At 37.4% G+C, this 14276-nt stretch overlaps 2 protein-coding genes across 4 annotated transcripts in view; both read left to right on the forward strand.

Annotated features, from left to right (window-relative positions):
* The first annotated feature begins 1381 nt into the window (after window positions 1-1381).
* On the forward strand, window positions 1382-8264 carry rassf2b (Ras association domain family member 2b). 3 transcript variants are annotated; one of them, XM_084400222.1, is made up of 10 exons: window positions 1382-2247; window positions 2729-2813; window positions 2896-2971; window positions 3046-3188; window positions 5112-5203; window positions 5306-5454; window positions 5535-5688; window positions 5766-5887; window positions 7268-7365; window positions 7476-8260. In XM_084400222.1, the coding sequence occupies exons 1-10, from the start codon at window positions 2127-2129 to the stop codon at window positions 7537-7539; spliced, it is 1104 nt and encodes a 367-aa protein (XP_084256348.1). In that variant the 5' UTR covers window positions 1382-2126; the 3' UTR covers window positions 7540-8260. The 3 variants fall into 3 exon arrangements, with proteins under 3 accessions (XP_084256348.1, XP_084256349.1, XP_084256350.1); XM_084400223.1 differs by having other exon boundaries at window positions 1385-2247; window positions 3046-3197; window positions 7476-8264; XM_084400224.1 differs by having other exon boundaries at window positions 1397-2247; window positions 2691-2813; window positions 3046-3197; window positions 7476-8264.
* A 249-nt stretch (window positions 8265-8513) lies between these two features.
* The window catches only part of sprn2 (shadow of prion protein 2), an 8612-nt gene continuing 2849 nt past the window's right edge, over window positions 8514-14276 (forward strand). Inside the window, exon 1 of the mRNA XM_084400225.1 lies at window positions 8514-8620. Within this exon, the coding sequence (XP_084256351.1) occupies window positions 8618-8620 (3 nt within the window). The 5' untranslated portion in view covers window positions 8514-8617. The remainder of the gene's footprint in view (window positions 8621-14276) is intronic.

Raw genomic sequence — 14276 nt, forward strand, 5'->3', positions numbered from 1 at the left:
ACCATTGCTGATATTTTCTCCTTAAAACTGCAGTGAAAAAAAGACGAGGTTTGAAATCGCTGGTGTTTCTGATGTCACAAACTACTTTGTAACCAATCACATCAAGTTGCCAGTGGGCTTTAGCATATCATTAACAGCGAACTAGCTGCGTCTTGAGAGATGCCAGGTTATCCCAGGTATATTTTTCTGTTGATATAAAAATCAGGTAGATTTCTCAATATTGGGTTTATGATGTATATTATGTTATGATACCTTTCTCCAGTTGTTCAAAGCGTTTTTGATGATTGTTACTTAGATAGCGAACGGGGACATGGTTTGGTTAACATTACATTATTAGCTGTTTGATAACAAAGTCAAGCAAAAGGCTAATCATATCAATTACCTTTATGTGTCTGACGTTGTAAAGAGCGATAGCATCGAGCAGTGTTTACCTCAGAAAGTTGAGTGAATCTGTGAGTGAGTGAGCTGCGTGAGTTGAGGCGGGGCTAATTAGCATATTCATTAATCCGGGTATTAAAAGAAGCAAGGGTGTGGAGATAGGCTACATTCAAGCTATTTTAAGGCATGAAGAATTTTTTTACACAGGAAAAAGCTTTAAATATGTCGTTGTGGTTGGAATGCAGAGGACAATACTGTTCCTAATAGTAATAATAATATTAAAAAAAGAGCTTAAATTCCTCAATTGATTTACTATGACAGGACCAGTGGTATATAATAGCACAGTATATTATGTTGAATAAAAATTAAGTAATATTTAATAAATATCTTAACGATGAGAAACAAAACTTCAGAGATTTGCATTAGTCCAGCACCAATCTGAACTATTCTTATTTATTTATTGGGTTATAAATCTATATATTTATGAATAAATATGTATTACATATACCTTTTAACAAAGAGAGACAAAGACATTATCAGAGATTTTATTTTGTCCTATCTGATCTGATTTATTGATTAATTGATTGATGTCATTTGAAAGAAATGGACTTCCATTTATTTTCCATGGCCAGTTCAATGGTGTGGCACAGTATATTGTTATGCTGAATAAATATATAATTTTAAAAAAGAGAGACAAACACATTATCAGAAATTTGTATTAGTCAAGTACAAATCTGAGCTGTAGTGGCAGTCATAGCCTAATCATTTTTATTTATATTTTATTATTGTCATTATTTACTTTTTACAAAATAATGACCCTTGGTTTGATTTTATTCATTTTATGAAATTAGATTTTAAATGTAGCTTAAGTCTCCAAATACTTTTGGCAACACTGTATGAACTGTATCAGTGATCCGGAGATCCTGAATCCATTTGTATTTAGTTAAGCTTCCACAAGGTGGCAATGCTGTGCTCAAACCTGCTTGTTACCAGAGTAACAGATGAAAGTTGGAACAAGCACAAGAGAAAGCAGCCTTTGCATCAAGTAATTGTTCCTTCTCGTGTCTGAACAAAAATCTCCTTATCCTCATTGATTTAGCTCACTCTGGTTTAAGTGTCAAAAGTGTTCATACAATAAAATACAATGTGTCATTCACATCTCAACCTACTGCATTATATAGTTTCCTCTTTTATGGGTCACCTGGACTCCTCAAACACAGAGAAACAATTATGTGCCTTTATGAAAGAAATACAGTAGGCAATTATTTTAACAATGTGGAAATTATGACTTATGATGACACACCCAGCACTCTCACAATAGCTATATTTTAAAGATCCTAATATACAAACATGTTTACATCATGCATATTTCTGCTGATTTTATTTATTTGGAAAAGTTTATTTCAGTTGAAGGACATTATGTGTTTACTGGTACTCATGGGACGGTGTGTTAACATCTGCCCTAAATGTACAGGCCCGTTTATGTTCTCGCCCAAGCGTACTTCCTGTCTGGCCCAGCAAACCGCCCGAGCGTTGGGTTTCTTAGTTAGTAATTATCTCTGCGTGCAAAATTGTGGTCGGGGGCAGTGTGTGCATATCTGTGGCTCATGGGAGGAAGTCTGACCCGAGTGAAAAAAACTCTAACTTCCTGACAGAGCGTTTGCAATGAGGAAGAGTCTTACAGGGAGGGGCAAAGGCTCATGTAGCTTGTCAACGACACGCTTTCATCCCACAGCACAGCTGTTTTCATGCTGACTTCCAAGACTTCCACATTTCCATCCACATTACCATCACTTTCTCTGATGCAAGTGACAGAGCCTGGCTTGGTTTCACTTACTTTGCTGGATTTCCACACGTGCTGCTTGTACAGTAAGTCACTGTCACCTGCTACGGCATCTTGACCTTTACAGGTTCCTTACCAAAGATATCGGAATATAAGTTGAGATAGACTGAGATCTTGTGCTGCATTTGAGCTTATGATGAATAAAATGTTGGATTAAAACTAACTTTAGCTCTCTATGTGCAAATTCTGTGAAGTTATTGCTTACTTGTGATGAACTAGCCATTTTGTGTGATGAAATGTGTCACAGTAAATCATGGTAAATATAATATTAGGCCTAAATGTGTGTTTACATCCTTATAGTTTAATAGTATGGCGTGAGACAGTTCAAATCGTCTTTTAGTGTGTGTGTGTGTGTGTGTGTGTGTGTGTGTGTGTGTGTGTGTGTGTGTGAGTGAGTGAGAGAGAATCTTGCCTTAAGTCATGCTGCGATTATGAAGCAGAAAGTCATAAGATTCTCTTCTGATTGCAGAGACCTTTTTTCAATTCATCCCTTCATTCTTTTACAAGCCTTCCTAGAGTTTCTTCACCGACCCGACATGGACATTGTGGATTCAGACAAGATCCAGGTTGGAGAAAACAAATTCGTAAGCAAGTAAGTCCATCTTATGTTACTGCAAAGGTGTATTGCTCTCGCGGTTCTCGTTAACCTAACTTCATTTTCTTTTTGTTTGCAGGAGCGTTATTCTCTCACACCTTCAAACGTACAACCTTTATTATGAAGGAGAAGCTCTCCAGTTGAGACACAGAGAGGTTAGTAGGTAAAATGTAGTCTGTTGTATTGATGTCATACAGCTGATGACTAAAGTGACATGTCAATTTCACAGGAGGAAGGAGAGTTGATCATAGAGGGCTTGCTCAATGTTTTTTGGGGCGTGCGGCGGCCAATCAGACTGCAGATGCAAGATGAGAAGGAGTCGACCAGGCCACGCCCCTCACTAACATCTCTGAGTGATGAAACAGACATCAACACAGTCAAGTCAGATATTATTTATTTTATTTTACATCATAATTTTTTATATTTAGCATATTATTGTTTTTGGTGCTTTCTGGTTAATGGTTTGGGATACATATAGCATATGTAGCCTAATTGCAACAGAACAATTTCATAAAACAATCAAAAAAATGTGATTATTGGTTTGCCTTCACAGTGGATGTTTCAATTCACAATGGATAATTATGTTTGAAGTTCGAACCAAAATACTTAAACATTAACCAGAGAGTGCTAGAAATGCATATGACTTTGTTACGCAAACCTAATTAAAAACATTTATAGGCCTATACCTTTCAAAAAGTATGGGGTCAGCAAGATTTTAAATCGTAATAAGATCATCAATTCAGTAAAAACAGTGAAAAATAATATTGTGAAATATATTACATATATAAAGAAAATGTATTTTAATGTTATAAAATGTAATTTATCTCTGTAATGGTAAAGCTGAATTTTCAGCATCATTACTCCAGTCTTCAGTGTCAATCATTCTAATATGATGATTTGCTGCTCAAGGAACATTTCTTATTATTATCAGTGTTGAAATCAGTTGTGCTGCTTCATATTTTTGTGTAAATCATGATGCATTTTTCTACAATTCTTTGATGAATAGAAAGTTTGAAAGAACAGTGTTTATTTGAACCAGAAATCTGTTGTATTAATGCATTAAGTAATTTTCACTTTTGATTCATTTTGATTCAAAAGTGCTTTCTGAATAAAAGTATTAATTTCTTAAAAAATTTACTGAACCCAAACTTTTGAACAGTAGTAGGCTACATATAAATGGAAAGCTGGTAAAACAAGAGCTGTGTTCGAAATCCCCCCAATACCCTCATTCACTTTTCCATACATTACTCCACTGATATAGTCCACTTGAACGATTGAATGATTAAAACAAGTGAGTGAATTCAGATGCTATTAAGGCCCTTTCACACCGAGAACGACAACTATAATAGTATAATAGCTTCCTAGTGCAGTCGTTGTTTATTCTAAGCTTGCGCTTGTCTGTCACTTTAAATGCTCAAGCTCGTTACAGCAGGATGGATTCTGATTGGCTGTCAATGTTTTTATCGTTCATTAGCTGGATAAAATCGTTCTGATTCTGAAAGTGATTCAAACGATATCGTTTATTTGTGCCGTTGTTTTTAGAACGATGTCTTTATCATTATAACTGGCAGCTCCAGTAGTAAAGAAAAGATTCATCTTTAACTCTGTCATGAAAACTAGCATGATAAACCTTAGTAAAACCATTTTAACCAATTAAAAAGGAATCTATACCTGTATGATAATGACAATGACGCTGTACCCACATTGATCCAGCGTTTTGGATAATGGATGGACGGATGATTCAGCTGCGGGCGCCATCTTCTGGCGAGACTCATGAATTCATTCGGTAGCCTACGACCCCCACAGTGCATTATGGGTATTCTGTAGCCTTTGAGTGTACATGAATTGTACATCAGTTGTACACTCGTTATTGTGGTGCATTATAGTATAACGTCCAGTATGGTATCGGACACCACTACAAATGGCTGTCCTGAAATTGTGCCCTATTTAGGGGATTTCTGACACAGCCAAAGTAAAACATGGAGCAGACTCCACCCACAAGTTTTACATTGCTTGTGCAGAAGTTCCAAAAATAGCCCACCTCAAAAAGGAAACTTCATAGATAATACACAAAAATTCCTCAAAAGGGAACTTTATAGATACCAATTGTAAACACTTTCACTTAATATTTCATCTAAGCACAAAATGATGAGCACAGAACTCTTGTCCCATAGACTTTCGTTGAAAATGCGTTACTGTAAAAGCTTTTTTTTTTTTTTTTTTTTTAACTGATAGTCAAAATTCTTTTCTCCAGAATGTTCTTTTAATGAAGGTTCCTGCTTTCTTGCCTTTTAGAAATCATGAAACAAATCAGCCGCGCATTTCCATTGAGGTCGCTGCAACAGATGACCGATCAAACGACTCCGGTGAGGAGAAGCAAGAGGAAGGTGAATACATTTTTGACCTTTTCTAAAAAACGTAACAGTGTTCACTGCCTATTCATCATATTTGAATGGCAGTGTGTGATTTGGTAAAGTCTCATCTGGCAGTTAAGGGCCAGCAGGAGTCGACACACTCGGATCGGGTCGCCAGGTCCAGGAGTGATGTCACCGCGAGGAGAATCAGTGGACGTCGACTTGGCATCAGGAGAGTCAAAAGACACCGATGCTCCTTCAATGGACACTTTTATAACCACAAGGCAAGCATCATGTTTCGTAAACTGGTTACACGTTATTCAATTCTTGCTCACTTTTGCTCACATTTGTTTGTTTCAAACAGACAGCGGTGTTTACGCCAGCGTTCGGCTCTGTGACCAACGTCCGCATCAACAGCTGTATGACGACGGCACAGGTTATGCGCGTGTTGCTGAGCAAGTTCAAGATTGAGAACAGCCCGGATGAGTTCAGCCTCTATCTTGTCCACACGAGTGGCGGTACGTCCTGACTCAAATCACATGTGTCACTTTTATTTGTGCCCGAGTTCATATTTCTAATCCTCTCCTGCATCCAGAGAGACACCAGCTGAAGCCTAATGATCATCCTTTGGCGGTCAGAGTTTTGAAAGGACCTTGTGAACAGGTCAGCAAAATCTTCCTAATGGAGACCGACCAGGTGGAAGAGGTCACCTATGATGTAAGAGACCAAATATCAATATCTATCTATCTATCTATCTGTCTGTCTGTCTGTCTGTCTGTCTGTCTGTCTGTCTGTATGTCTGTCTGTCTGTCTATCTGGCTGGCTGGCTGGCTGTATGTCTGTCTGTCTGTCTGTCTGTCTGTCTGTCTGTATGGCTGTCTGTCTGTCTGTATGGCTGGCTGGCTGGCTGTATGTCTGTCTGGCTGGCTGGCTGTATGTCTGTCTGTCTGTCTGTCTGTCTGTCTGTCTGTATGGCTGGCTGGCTGTATGTCTCTGTCTGTCTGTCTGCCTGTCTGTATGGCTGTCTGTCTGTCTGTATGGCTGCTGGCTGGCTGTATGTCTGTCTGTCTGTCTGTCTGTCTGTCTGTCTGTCTGTCTGTATGGCTGTCTGTCTGTCTGTCTGTCTGTCTGTCTGTCTGTCTGTCTGGCTGTCTGTCTGTCTGTCTGTCTGTATGGCTGGCTGTCTGTCTGTCTGTCTGTCTGTCTGTCTGTATGGCTGGCTGTCTGTCTGTCTGTCTGTATGGCTGTCTGTCTGTCTGTATGGCTGTCTGTCTGTCTGTCTGTCTGTCTGTCTGTCTGTCTGTCTGTCTGTCTGTCTGTCTGTCTGTCTGTCTGTCTGTATGGCTGTCTGTCTGTCTGTCTGTATGTATGTATGTATGTATGTATGTACTGTATATATGTATGTCCAAATTACTTCAAATTAAATAATTAAACAAAATTTTAAAAAGATAAATACATAATTACATTAATAATAAAACATAAAATCATAATGATTAAATCACCCAACAATTATTTATTAATTTTACCATTATTTTGCATTCATTTTATCATTATCTGCGAATTGAAGGTTTTTTCTTAAAAGTCCAAAAATAAAAATGAAGCAATGAATGCAAACCAATGCTAAAAGGAAATGCAATGCACATTTATGAATTTGTTTGGTGATTTAATTCATAAATAATTTATTAAATGTTTAAATTAACATTGTTTTTTATGAACATTATGAATTATGTATTTATTTAATGCTTTAATTTTGAGTAGTTATATTTATTTATCAAATATTTGTAGTAAAAAAAATACATTTTCCAGACTGATCATATAATAGATATTTTAGATAGACAATAGATACAATTAGATATATTTCCAGTATATTTTTTACATGGTTATTGAAGGTCATGCATTGTTATATTCAATATTCTACACAATGCGTCTGGTTGTATACTGCACATTTTGGCTGATGTAGCAGGTCTTAAAATTTGGATACTGTAATCTTACTATTTATTGCCGAAATAAGTGTCAGTGTGGCTTTCTGAATTCACCCAAACTACACAGTAGTGCAAGTTTGGATATATTGTTGTAATACTTAATTTTGTCCTCAAGGTGGCACAATACATCAAGTTTGAGCTTCCTGTTTTACAAAGCTTCATTGCTAAACTGCAAGAGGAAGAAGAAAGAGAGATGCAGAAACTGAAGAAGAGGTACAGTCTATCATACATAACAAAATTATGATTTCTAGAGTCATTTGAAATCATTGTGACTCATTTCCTCTCTGTTTTTTTTTTTTCTTTTCTTATTTCCTGTTATTCAGGTACGCTGATTTGCGCCGTATCATCAAGAGATACATGAAGTCTTTAGCTGATAAAACTACTTGATAATGTTACATCATTCATCTGAACCGTCTTTACCAAAGTGGTGCTCTCTCAGGAACAGGGACATATTCTTACTTTAGTTTGGCTTTCTATGAGCCTCTTATTGTGTTCATGTATTTTATAATATCATAATACAGCAATATCCAAAAGTACCATGGCTTTCTCTAAATAAGCTTTATTGGATAAACAGCAGATATACTTTGCCTTCTTTTTCACAAAGGAAATCAAATGGGTCAATGTCCGACTTGTATGCACAATTATGAGCCATGAGAGTGTTTATTTTTCTAGTAATTAAAAATCTGATTTAATGTAAAGCCGGACTGTGTGAATAAGCAGACAATGTGAAACAAAGAGAAATAATTTGTAAATCTATTTGCCTTATTGTATTGCAGACTGTTTGTAATGTTTGTTAGTATTCAAAATATGTAATATTTTTTACAAGTGTACTGTATATGCACAGATTTTTGTGAATTTAATACAGAAAAAAATACAGAATTTATTGTGCCAACTTGCATGCACATTTACCTCAGTGAAAGATCTCAGTACATTTCAGTGATCCCTGTAGTTGTCTAATATTAATATTTTTCTCATGGGTCTGTTTAAGCAGATCAAAATAACAGTCCGTTTACCACGAATACGTCTTACGCCACACTGAATTGCTCCACATTAGGCATGACATTTCAACATAAGGATCATTCTTCCATGTGGAATAAAGACTTAATCTCTCCTAATATATTTTATTAGTTTCTTTAACACTCCTAATCACTGATCTCTTACTACTACAACTAAGATTTGAGAACTTAATGGTCAGAGATAATAGACACGAGGGGGAAATCGAGTGTGGGAGCAATGGGATGTTAATCATATTAAAATTGCTTTAAAATGAGTAAAAGCCAGTCTAGTACCAAGCACTAATTCATCCTTTGTTCTCAAGTGGGCGGGGCCATTGAGCTTCCATGATTGCTCATTCGCTCCTGTGAGGGACAGTTTCATAAGGTGGTTGTTTACAGCACAGAGCAGCTTCTCTCTCACAGTAAGACTGGGCGGTTCAAGCGGTGAAGAGAAGCCACTGATCATCACTATGGTAAGGTGCTTCTGTTTATTCCAACAGATGGGACTTTGTTGAGATTTTCAAAAAAGAGGATACATGTTATTATAGCATGAATCCTGAGGCAACACATTTAATAGATCAAATCTAATGTAATGTATCCTAAAGATTTTTCAGTAATAGTTTGAAATAACCATTGTGACATCAATGACATCAACATGGCTGTCTATGTTATGCAATACATGTATAACAATTGATATACTGTATGGCACAACAAGTGGGTCTCTGTGTGTCAGCAAATCGTACATAGCACTCATTCTAGGTGAGCTTTGACAATTGATACACCAGTCAGGACGTTTGTTTGTTGTCAGTGGTCAGCACTTGTCTGTATATGTGCAATGGTGCGTATAATCAGATTCAGAAGACTTGTGCCGCTCACTGCACTGTAATTGTCTAAACTGACCAAGAATGTTTCTGCTTAGAATAATTCTGTTGGATAAAATGTTCAACATTTTCATTTAAAACATTTGAAAATGTGTTTATTTACTGTCATATTAAAAATAATAAATCAATAAATATTTTAAAATACACATAATATAATTATAAATCAATGTAGTTAATAAAAAGCAAATGATAAAAACAATATTTTAAAATAAATTTAAAATAAAACATATAGCACATATTAATCAAAATAATATTTAGAATAACTTTGAACTGGAGCAATGTTTATTATTTGAAAAGGAGGCTCTTTCTACTTCAAAATGTAATGTTTAATTCAATGTGTTACTTGTTTCTTTGTATTTATTTGTGAAAATTGTTTCTACACCAGTTTGTACATGCACTGGTTGTAACCCAAAATTGTGTGCATAAATCGAGTTTATGAAATTAGAGAAATAATTTGTAAATCTAGTGTATTTTATTATTAAAATATTTAATAATCTCATTTAACATTAATGTACAGTATTAACTTACATTGAATTGAATCAATATATTCTTACAGCATTTAGTTAAATATGTTCATGTAGTTCGCATGCATTAACGAATGTTAACAGATAGAACTTTTGATCTTAAGAATGTTGAGATTAACCTTGACCAATATTAATAAATGCTGTAGGACTATTTTTCTTTGTTACTAATGTAGTTAACTGTTAAAGTAACACTATACCTTTTGTTGTTCAAAATTAATAAAACATTTAATAATAAGTCAAAACATCATTAATCTTTGCGACAAAAAAATCCTTTTTTTCTTTTCTTTTATTTGTTTGTCTTACCCTGATATAGCCTAGCCTACTATGGAAATTACGCCTGTTTAAAGTATTTTATATTTTAGACCTGGCTGGATGGTTTTCGCGGGAAATTACGTGCATACCTCACTAACCCTTTGTGTCTCGTTATATCTGTAAATAGTGAAAAGTTGCTTTTTGTCGATTGGATTTGAAGTCTTGTAAAGGCGATGGGGAGTTTTTATTATTTTATTTTATCAGTGGCGCTACGCCCCTGCTGTTGAGTAATAAAAACTCCCCATCGCCTTTACAAGACTTCAAATCCAATCGACAAAAAGCAACTTTTCACTATTTACGGATATAACGAGACACGAAGGGTTAGTGAGGTATGCACGTAATTTCCCGCGAAAACCATCCAGCCAGGTCTAAAATATAAAACACTTTAAACAGGCGTAATAGGCTCTATGCACGAACGCTGCTGACGTATTTCCGGTATGATCTCAGCCAGCGTCTTTACTTCCGCATAGCGCGTTCTATAGCGAAGTGTATAGCGGCAAAACTTTAATAAAATTCATTTTCTCAGAAACGGAGACAACGATTTTAGAAACTGATTCGCTAGTCGGATTTCGCGCGATATGAGAGAATACTCACCCTCAAAGTTGTCGATGTAGCTCGAAATTTATAATTTAAAGAACTTCTCTTTCTTACTCTTATGTGTGACAGTTAACTGCCTCACAATATTGTTAACATCATTCTCGTTAACCGCTGGAAGTTCTTGTAAACAGCGAGTGTAATTTGCCATTATCTCCACCTAATGCAAAAACGGCTTCCGACGCAGCACCGGATGTAACTGGGCGGGCTGAGACAAAACGCGGAAGCGATCATGCATAGAGCATAGATATCATCAGAGCCCGTCTACGGAGAGCCTGTCCACTCCCTATTAAGCCCTATTGTACCGAATTTTGGTTGTAGTACCACCAGAGTTCCACTGGGGGCGCTCGCCATGAGTGCAAAATGAATGGGAGTCAATGGGGCTAGACGGCTAAATTTGTCTCTTTCACCCGATTGCCGTTGAGAAATCTCAGATCTGATTGTAGATTTCGCAAGTTCAACATGGGTTTTAGGTCGAAAGTTGAATGAACGAGTACTTATGTCGTTTTGATTTCTTACAGGTTGAGTTGTTGTTGCCCATAACTCGCTAGCATTCTGCTAATGACGTCAGCTTTCTGACGTCATTGACACTTTGAAAGACTTTTTTAAAGCAAATAAGTGACTCTAAAAAATCTAACACCCAGCAATGTGTAATTTCTTTGCATCTCCTTTCGAATACAACATTCAAATTACTAGACAAAAAATTATATCCTGAGAAAAGTGTATTTTGAGGGGTATACCGCCATTGACCTCCATTCATTCTGCACTCGTCCTGTGAGCGCCCTCATATGGAATCAGAGTGGAACTGCAACCAGTTCAGAAGCCGGAAGTGTAGTGAGAGTGAAACTTCTCGCCATATTAGACATTCTCTGATATCATATAAAGGCTAGGGGTGCTTCTCAATATCCCTCCTCGTCTCCTCTCTCCTCCGTCCTCCATCCTATGACCCGGAAACCGATCGAGCACAGCCATCTTGAAGGACATCTCAATTCTCTAATTGCACCGCGAGGAGTCGAGGATCGAGGAGTGAGGAGGCTTCCAGAGGAGTCATGAGTGAGGATACACAGGTGTATCCTATGCGGAAGAGTTTTATCGACTAAAACGTGACGCACGTATAAATTCTCCTCCCCCTTCACATCGGTCACAATAATTTTGATTTATACTTTACTTTTGCAGTTTATATAAACCACACACCTCACATATTTCAACAGGGTATCTTTCTTTATTATTATTTATTATGCATTTCTTAAATAAACAAATTTCAACAACATGAGGGCAGATCCTCTGAGCGCTGCTGATGACGCGATGAAGTGACGCTGGAGTGATCAAGGATTCCAATGTATAAAAAAAGCTTTCATTCGATCCCTCCGTCCTCGCGTCTTTTCCTTGCAGCCTTCCCTCGCATCCTACAGGGGGCGGAGCTGAGACGCGAGGAAAGGAAGCGAGGAGAGGAAACGAGGATGCACAAATAAGAATTGAGAAGCACCCAGATGTCTCGTCCGCGCTGCTGGCCAATGGAGCTCGACATCCGCACACGGCGGCCATCTTAAGGATGCTCGTTCACTCATAACATGGTGCATGTACTTTTAAATAACCATAACTTGCTCAATTTTATACCGATTTTCAAACGGTTTGGTTTGTTATAAACGTCAGAGATGTAGCTATTATACTGCATACATATGAATAATTATGTTCAAAATGTTTAAGCATTCAGAATTATAGCCACGTTAATAAAGTTTGTAAGAAACCAAACCGTTTGTAAATCCGTCCAGATTTCAGCGAGATAAGAGGATTTGTGTGCGTGCTGCTCACTCACCTTAATTCACAGAGTCCTGTCCTAAGATGGCCGCCGGTGATGCCGGAAGTGACTCCGCCTTAAGACATCTAGCCTTTATATGATATCTATGGCATAGAGCATGACATTATTTCTGGGGGGGGGGGCAGCTTGGGCCAGTCTTTTATTTGGGGTGGCACTTGATTGTCAAAAACTACTATTTTAAAACTCACTCAGAGTAGCGGTTTTCCCGCGGCTCGTCAGGCCATAAACAATGGATTGAACTTCCTTATGGACACTAATAATGTCTTATTGATAATCCATGTTATTGGGATGGGTGCTTAGATCAGTGGTTCTCAAACTTTTTACACCAAGTAGGCTACCACCTCAGAAAATATTTGGCTCTCCAAGTACCACCATAATGATCAATATTAAAATACAGTAGCGTAGTAGGCCTAACTATTCAGCTACAGTTATGCACAGCTAAAAAAACAGGCAGTTTTATTTATAATAAGAATATGTATTGTCAGCCACTTTAAACATTGTAACAACACAGTTTTAACATCAACACTGCACTGTGTGCACTGTTACACAGGTATTTTTTTTAATGATTAAATTAAAATGTATAAAATGTCATCATAATTTCTCACTGTTTTGTAGCGTTTGCTGCTGCTGCCTTCACCGGCGCTTTCAAAGTTGCCACTGTTGTGTTGTTAGCAGCAGCACTAGTGCTTGGTTCACTCTCATCCTCTTCAGTTCTTGTATTTGAAACATTCTCCTCCTGATCCAAACTTTTCTTGCCAGATTGAAGCCACAATAGCAGTTTTGAACTTTTCATAATTTAATAATCCACCTTACATTCATTTATATTTAACCTTTTCACACACTTAGTTAAGTTTAAAAAAATCAGCTGCTCCCAAGCGTAAGCTTTTCAAGGCGACCGTTATAGATCGTATCACTTTGTTTCCATGGTGACGTGTCGTCACACGACCACAATCAACCACAACCACTCAATACATACTGATGATCTGCTTTTATTTATTTTTTTATTCAAAATATTCACAAATTTGTTAGCTAAAGCATTGAATCGCCTTTATGATGATCACGTTAATTGGGAAAAAAAGCACAGTTTGAATTTAGCAGTTGATCATCACGCTCACACCGGTGAGATCGAAATTCAGTGTTTCCTCTGCCTAACGTTACCACTAGAGAGAGCCTAGTACCACACGCTACCACACTTTGAGAACCACTGGCTTAGATAATGTGCGAGTGCGATGTGTCATGATTATGTGAGGGGTTAGGGACCTTAACATGAGACGGGGATTTTTTAGTGCAAATGACAGAAAGACACATTGGCCCTCATTTATCATTCTTGCGTAGAAACGGGCGTATATATTGGCGTAAGATTATGCTTACACTCCTCTCATCGCCTGATTTATGAAGCTGTGCGTACCTTTGAAATCCAGGTGTACGCAATACCTCCCCTTGATAAATGCCGCGGCTGAAAACGAGCGTCATTAGAATAACACGCCCCTATATATTCAAGTCTCCGCTCCCCCCACGCCATCATTTTACGCCATGGACACACGGAAGACGGCAAAGAAGAGAAACTTCTTTGAGAAAGAGAAAGCGAAACCAGGGAAGTGGAAAGAAACAAAATTGATTTCTAGATTTTTATTATTAATGACGCTTATTGATATTTAGAAGAAGAATGTCGTTATTATTATTATTTGTATTATTATTATTATTATTATTATTATTATTTAAAAGAAGAAGAATGTCATTTTTATTATTTTGTCAGTCTGAATTATTTTTTTGGTCATTGAAAACCTTTCATTACTAAACCCAGTCCGTGCACATCTGCCGGGCCTAACCATCGTTTTAAAGAATATACAACGGAGCGCGTCGAGTGTAAACGCCTCGTCCGTTTGGGGAGGTGCGCGCGCAGTCTGCGGAGACTCGCGCTGCGGAGCCAGGCGAAAGTATACAAGGCTTGAAACGTCAGGTAAAGCGCACAGGCTCGCAACTTAAGGAATACATATGC

This window comes from Rutilus rutilus (assembly GCF_951802725.1).
Source record: "Rutilus rutilus genome assembly, chromosome: 25".
NCBI lineage: Eukaryota > Metazoa > Chordata > Actinopteri > Cypriniformes > Leuciscidae > Rutilus > Rutilus rutilus.

Bases quoted from the DNA above. Each gene is read 5' to 3' on its own strand.
- rassf2b (XM_084400223.1), top strand. From the start codon at position 2,127: ATGCTGACTTCCAAGACTTCCACATTTCCATCCACATTACCATCACTT. The intron at 5,204-5,305 runs GTGAATACATTT...CTCATCTGGCAG, and splicing joins TGAGGAGAAGCAAGAGGAAG to TTAAGGGCCAGCAGGAGTCG. The intron at 7,366-7,475 runs GTACAGTCTATC...CCTGTTATTCAG, and splicing joins ATGCAGAAACTGAAGAAGAG to GTACGCTGATTTGCGCCGTA.